Source organism: Amia ocellicauda, chromosome 8 (genome assembly GCF_036373705.1).
Source record: "Amia ocellicauda isolate fAmiCal2 chromosome 8, fAmiCal2.hap1, whole genome shotgun sequence".
Taxonomy (NCBI): Eukaryota; Metazoa; Chordata; class Actinopteri; order Amiiformes; family Amiidae; genus Amia; species Amia ocellicauda.
The window spans coordinates 39119320-39126818 of record NC_089857.1 but is presented as its reverse complement, the minus strand read 5'-3'; the positions used below and the strand labels follow the sequence as shown (position 1 = coordinate 39126818).

General features: G+C 37.0%; 1 protein-coding gene across 1 annotated transcript; it reads right to left on the bottom strand.

Moving 5' to 3' along the window:
- Window positions 1-895: 895 nt before the first annotated feature.
- Window positions 896-6824, bottom strand: LOC136755289 (TIMELESS-interacting protein). The gene is made up of 7 exons (XM_066711758.1): window positions 6662-6824; window positions 6152-6242; window positions 5462-5537; window positions 3284-3406; window positions 2771-2855; window positions 1476-1541; window positions 896-1385 (listed from the first exon to the last, which is right to left on the bottom strand). The coding sequence occupies exons 1-7, from the start codon at window positions 6822-6824 to the stop codon at window positions 1228-1230; spliced, it is 762 nt and encodes a 253-aa protein (XP_066567855.1). The 3' UTR covers window positions 896-1227.
- Window positions 6825-7499: the final 675 nt, after the last annotated feature.

Genomic DNA, 7499 nt, shown 5'->3' with positions numbered 1-7499 from the left:
ACAGATAAAGGGCAAAAATGGAATATCTTGGAAAACATACAAGATGTGGCAAATGAGTATTTCACAGAGGTTTTTACAAAAGAAAAACGGACAACATGTCACAGGTTAACAGGTTAAAAACAAACAAATCACCCGGGTCAGATGGGATATTTCCAACAGTACTTAAAGAAATTAGGGAAATTATTTACAGGCCGCTAACTCAATTATTCCAAATGACACTTAGAACAGGGGATGTGCCAACTGACTGGAAGACAGCAAATGTCAAACCAATCCACAAGAAAGGGACAAAACTGAGCCAGGAAATTACAGACCAATCAGTCTCACCTGCATCACCTGTAAAATGTTGGAGAAAATGATTAGACAGAAAATAGAGGAGCATCTTAATGAAAACCATATTCTTGGAGATAGTCAACATGGGTTTAGACGAGGCAGATCATGTCTTACTAATTTATCAGAATTTTTTAACATGCAACTGCAGCTGTAGATCATGTGAAAGCATATGATATGATATACTTTATAAACTTTCTTATGTTTCTAATAATTACCATGCTGTACTGATGGCAAAGGGCGGATCAATAATGCATTTGATTTCAAAAACAAAATGTTTGTGTGTGCTGTGCAGTTACCATTGGATCAATGTTGTGTATTTGGTCAAATTAATTAAGTTAATATAACCAGATAATATTCTGAAGATTTTTTTAAATATACTTTTATGAATGAAACATGAAAACACATTAAATACATGACCATAGAAGATACATTAAAAGTACAAGATTTCAAAGGTGATGGATTTGGATTTGGATATGACAATACTGCACACACTGATTTTAGGTTTCATGCCATTATAAACAGTCATTAACCAACTCAATTAAAACCACAGGCTACATTTAATTTAATTTGCAATACAGCTTACTTAAAGGTTTACACAGTTCTGCTCAGCTAACGTTTTATATTCAAAAAATCAATTATACCTGGTCATTAGTTACATAACAAAACCTCTTTTAATACTTAGGAAAGTGAATTAAAAAATGAAAGTTCTTTATTACTTACAGACTTACTAGCAGGACTAAACTGCACTGCCACAATTTTGGTGTAGGTGCTTTCTCTATGGTGAATCGTACAGTGTTACTCATCTGAGCTCATCTTGGATGTTGACTGGCATTCAAAGGGGTATATCATCCTTATTATTCAGAATAACCTGTGGCGTCCACCCTGTTAGTCATACTGTTAAGCTTGAGCCTGTCTCGTCTCTGTATTGTCACAACTGTGTTGATGACGGTCAGGAATCCCCTCATCTCCAGGAACCTTTTTTCGGTCTTCAGCCCCGATGCCTTTTCTTTTCAAGTGTCCTTTTTCAGCAGCATAACTGAATTCTGCCATGAGAGCTGAAAAGAGTGGGACAGCTGAAGGCTGGGACATGATTTCAGGAGTGTGAGTATGCTGACATAAAACAGTTGAAAATGTGTAAGAGAAACCTGCGTTCTCGGCACACGAGTCCTCTTCTCCACCTTCAGAACGTTCTACATGTCCAACATTACCACCTGTTTGAAACGCCAAAACTGTTATAGTAAGAGAACAAAATAAATTCACATGGGTTTATAATATTGTTATAAGCACTTAATACCAATACATACTAAAAAACTTGACATTTATTTATACATCATTCAGCCAAACCAGATATAGGCCACCCCCACCCCTGGACACATTAGGTTGTATCTGTGATAATTATTTCTGAATCTGTAGTGTATTTCCTTTAATACTACATCTCCATAATATGTCAGAAACTCAGGAAGAAACCTTGTTTGAGTCCCTTGTGTAGACTATATAATCTGTAGAAAATAATCTCAAAAGACCCCTTTCATTATGGAAATCAGCCAAAACCTTAAACATGAATATCCTCTATTCAATAAAATGTCATGAAGTAAAAGGATTAAATTAATGAGTTTAAAATTAATTTGTCTGATTTAACAAGACCATCCTTTGCATGTGGAACATATTAGAGAAAGACCAACTTTAATAGCCTCTATAAGAAAGTGATATCTATCCTGTGCTCTTCAAAGACCCCTGTTCAAATGAAAATTTAATTACTGGGGAAAATAAATTGAAAAGTTATTTTACTAGTTAACCAGAATGACTGTCCTGTCATGTCTCATAGATGGACTCACATCACAGGGGCAAAATATATTCAAACATTTTATAGCACATGTATCTTTCATGATCACAATGGTAGAAAGAGTAGAGAGGAACAGTGCAACACAGCATTCAAATAACCTCTCACTCAAAACCCTTGCCATGTTTTTTAAAGACAGAGGATTAGAGAAAATATGCAGTGTGTAAAGCCAGAGAGGCAACCGATTTTTTGTGTAATTTATATTTTTTTACTTATGAAATAGGCATCTCATGTCTGGGCCAGGTACTTGTTCGTAGGAAATGTATTTTAGCAGGACCTATGGTGATAGTTGAATATCATTAACAGTTTCTATATTTATCGAAATTTCCAAAGAACAAAGAGTTAACTTCACCCATGAATACAGCCAAGACTCTTAATGGAAAGTTTATTTGATATACAGAGTGCTAAATACTGAATTAAAATACCAGTCTGCTATTGTGATTTGAGTGTACATTCCTATAACATCTAGAATAGTGAGATACTATAGTTTGACATTTTTAAAGATTAGATTGAACGTCCCTCTGTGGTGAACAGGATTATCTGGGTTACATTCTGTTGGCTTTTCTTTCTACAAGCTGATCTACTCAGCATTGCTCTTACCTGCTTCTCCATGCTCAACAATCCCACTAGTGTCTGTCTGTACACACCTGGATGTACATGCCTGATGTAAATGTTTCAGACAGCTCTGTAAATCCATCGATCCATCGAACACAAAATTATATTATCCCAAAAAAACAAACAAACAAAAGCTTCAATGTAATGTAATGTGTTTATCATAATGATCCATTTCATAAAGAATTAAAGACGATAGAACACTCTTTGGATCTTACATATCAAGCTATATCCATTTCAAATACAATTAAGACACGTACAGGGATATAGGAATGCACTGAGGAATTGTGGTCATGTCAAAGTGTTTATGTGTTGAATTTGCCATAATATTCATTAACTGGAGCCTATGTTTAATGATGTATTTATTACAATATCATCACTGTGTTCCTCTGTAAAGTCTACAGTATGGTATCTTATTGAAACATGCCCCTTTTGAATCACTATAAGCTTTTCTTCTTTCAATCTAGCATTCAGAGGGAGCCAGTGAGAAATACCATATACCTGTATTTCTGGGTGCTCCCCAATTTCCTCCAAGCTCTTAATGATGTCCTCAAACATTAGTTGTGGAAACAGCTCTTCAGCCCAGCACTGGACACATTGAAGAAGAGCCTGCAGGTTCTCCGCCTGTGGGGGAAAAGGTCACATACAAAGCAATTCAATCTCAAATAACCACATCTGCAGATTATAAACCAGCAGGGGACTATCATATAATTCAAGACAGAGAGTGGAAACACCCCTAGTGCAGTGCAGTTGTCAATATCTGGACATACACAACGCTCCATTTCACTGTCAGTTCACACTGTCCAATGATTACACACAGAGACGTGCAGCCTAACCTACTATCCTGTCGCTGCAGAGGATTAAGGTCTAAGTCCACACTTTCACTGCACATATATGTCATACTGACACATTAAGGACTGGCATACTATTTTAAAAGTCTTGAGGATTGTAGTAATCTTGTTAATCAGTTTAGAGTCAATTTTATTTAAGTAACAAGCTGTAGGTTTCACTATTGTGCTACATGAAATTCATCCCAGTGCACCTGGCAGCAGCAGGAGAGATAATCGGAGGTATTAAGGGTCACTTGGGCTGCATTTCATTAAAACAAGCTTATGTATTTTTGACTGCCTCTGCTTACGCAGTTAGAGAATTAGAGAACAGTAAAATATAGCCCCATGTATAGTAAGTGAAAGTATACACACACAACCCTAATAAATGTGCCATCATCCAGTGCACTCTAATTTAATTAGTTGCAAACCAAAGTCACCTAGAGAGCTAACCTCTAGAAGACAACAAAGCAAGAGAAATTCACTTTCGAATATCTCCCTTGTCTACTGTTGTAATAATAACAATGCAGAGCTGCTTGGTCAGTGATAGGATTTTTTGCAGTCAGTGAGCAGCTAGAACAAATGTCAACATTTGAGGAATTACAACATATTACAAAAATACAACATATCTATGGATCTGAAATGTACATAAAGTAGCAATTATCCATGCATTTTGTGTAACAGACCAGCCATGCAGCGACAAATTTGTGAAATAAAAAAATTGATTGTGTTGCTAATTCATGCATGCATGACTAGTTGAATATTTCACAACCTTATAATTAGGATACAGCTCCTGAAACGCATCACTGCCACCTTTCACAAGACAAGTCTCTAACATAAACACATGGACTTCCTTACCCTGGCTATGGATCTAACACTAAGTTTATGAATGGAGCCTAATCCTATTTAAAGCAGATCTGTGGAGTAATTCATTCATTCATTCACAAACAGCTGTCCTCTTAAGTAGACACGTGGCCATACTTACTCGCCTATAACTGTCCTGGCAAAGAGTTCCAAGAGTATACAAAGGCTGAATATTTCAAATTTGCTATTTCTTTATGTATAGTTATCAAGTGCCTCCTATGTCTGTCTGAGTTGCATCTTTAGATCCCACCTGTGGTTGTCATGGATTCCCCTCTCTGCTCCTGCCTCCCACCCCTGTGGTACAGCTCTGAACTGACACGATCAAATTTCACTACACATACAGTTAGGTCCATAAATATTTGGACAGTGACACAGTTGTCATCATTTTGGCTCTGTACGCCACCACAATGGATTTGAAAGGAAACAATCAATATGTGCTTGAAGTGTAGACTTTCATCTTTAATTTGAGGGTAGTTACATCCAAATTGGGTGACCGGTGCAGGAATAACACCCATTTTTATATGTGGTCTCCCCAATTTTAAGGGCTCAAAAGTATTTGGATAAACTAACATAATCATTAATTAAATTGTGAGTTTCAATACTTGGTTGCAAATCCTTTGCAGTCAATGACTGCCTGGAGTCTGGAACCCATAGACATCACCAGATGCTGGGTTTCTTCCCTATGTTACTTGCACTTACATTGTACTGTGTTTAATGTAATCATTACCAGTCTGCATAAATATCAGTAAATTAAATGAACTGATAATGATTATTATTATAAAAAAACTAAGGCCAGCTTAACTCACTGAGAAGCATACGAAATTATAAAAAGATTAAATTGTTGGAATAATAGTCCACCTATAAAAAAACAACAATAATCTGATCAAAAATTAAGTCTGTTGGAAATATATCATTTGTAAATATCATGCACATTTATAACATTTAAAATGAAGACTGTCTTCTGTTATATATTAGCAACTAAACTTACTTCATATCCTTGGCCTTTGAAATACATATTTTCAAGCATATTCTGCAAGGCAGGAATCCCTTTCTCAGACACAAGCCTATGGAAATATAATAAAATGGAAATTTAATTACATAAACATTCACTGTAGATTGTGTTTCATAAACTTGAATGAAGGTGCATTGGTAACGAATAGTCTATAGGTGGCAGCAAAGTTCACTTACATGTCTAAATGTAACCAAGTCTAGTCACAAACTTTCACATAAAACAACTGATATTTATTGGTTACATTTACAGACTATTGGACAAACATAATCAAAATTACTTATTTCATGGATAACGTTTTATTTTGCGTACCTCAAATTAAACTGTAAAGTGGTTTGAGTTACACTTCAAAACTGAAGTCTATAAACAACAAAGTTCCCAGAGAAATAGTTTACATGTTCTTTATCAAACTATCTATGTATCTATCTATCTATCAATATATCTCTCTATATATTTATAATAGAATTTATAAATAGAATTTAGAGAGAGAGAGAGAGAGAGAGAGATGCAGTTGATATATTCTATAGATTAATTCACAGATTAAGTAATTTTGTCATTACGTAGCATTTTAAAATTGGGAGAACCACACAGACCACCGAGGTTCACTAGGCTGAAGCTTCCTTACTTGCAGAATGCATTGAAATAATCATGTCAGTGAGCATTACTCACTTCTGCACATCCAGCTCAGCTCTTGAATCTTTCCTGTGCAGGACCGGCTTCTCTTCCATCTGACTCAGCAGCCGACCACCCACTCCTTCTTCTAATGAGGACATATTATGAGTGCATTTTACACAGACTGGATATGAGAAGGCACCCTTACATTTAAACTAAAGCAAACGCCAACCTCATGCAGAATCATTTGTGAATAGTTTTGTAAGTCTGCGGTATGTCCATGAATGTAACCCACCTTTATGCAGTTATACTCATCCTAGCTGTTCCATAGTTAGTCTGTCCTCCACAGTATGCATGTTTAAACCACATTGATAAATATAACAATATACCAAGTCCTGTATATCAATACAATTAGCTCACTTTTAATAGACTTCAATATTATTTCTTCAACAAAAACATTTTAAGGTGAAATGTTGAAAATGTTCGCTTTGTTATTTGAAAACGCTATTATTAAGCAAAACGTTGTCTAATAATTAGGAAGTACGCCGGTTCTTCGCGGGCTCATACCCTCATCTTCCTCTGAAGTGACGGAGGGGCTGCTGGCTCCGGTGGCCGCAGACGGACGAGATGGCGGGGATGCAGGAGGAGGAAACGGGGGCAACGTCTCTTCGTCGAGGTCTTGAAAGTGCGGTGGGACAGAAATGTGGTAATGTTCCCCCGGGTCAGACATCACCGAGGAGGAGCCGCTAGGCAGCAATGCAAAAATGAATAACTCATAAATAAATACACATCTTAACACTTATAATAGCATCGCCTTATGCTTTTCACGCCTGGAACAGGAGTTATTTTGCTGTGCATCAGGAGTCATCAAAAGTAATTACTTCAAAAGGTCAATCTAATTGGAAATATACTTCAAAGTTTCGTTTGGGTTGATTATTGAATCCCTGCTTGGTCATGTTGCTCTGTCTCTATGAAGACACAGTCCTACCCGTCTCTGCTGCGCCGCCGGTCCCGTCTGTGCGTTAAACCGCGTCCGCGCCGCTAAGCCCAGCCCGGCATCATTACGCGTGTGCGTCAGTTTGGTGCGGATAACTTCTATTTGCGGTTACTGTAGTATTTTATTTCTGTATGACCTCATACACACCCGGCCTTAGAAACAACGTAGCGTTCAACCGCTAGCAACGACAACAATAACGGAAATCTCAACGGCAGCTGAAGTCTAAATGTGTCTTTGTCGTGTGATGAAGTCTATACAGGTGTGAGCAACACCTGCACAGAGAGCTGTGAAAGTGCTAAAAAGCTCAGAAATGCAACGCTGTATTTAAATCTCGTTCTTATTGACTATCTATAAATGCATGTGTTGTAAATCACACAACTGGGACCAAATACAGCCGCAGAAATGTGC

What these genes read in the sequence shown, in the direction of transcription:
- LOC136755289 (XM_066711758.1), bottom strand. Translation starts at nt 6,824, where the DNA reads ATGTCTGACCCGGGGGAACATTACCACATTTCTGTCCCACCGCACTTT. An exon ending in CACTTCAGAGGAAGATGAGG is followed by an intron (nt 6,243 to 6,661) that starts GTATGAGCCCGC and finishes TGTCCTCATTAG; the next exon opens with AAGAAGGAGTGGGTGGTCGG. An exon ending in GGGAGCACCCAGAAATACAG is followed by an intron (nt 2,856 to 3,283) that starts GTATATGGTATT and finishes ATGGATTTACAG; the next exon opens with AGCTGTCTGAAACATTTACA.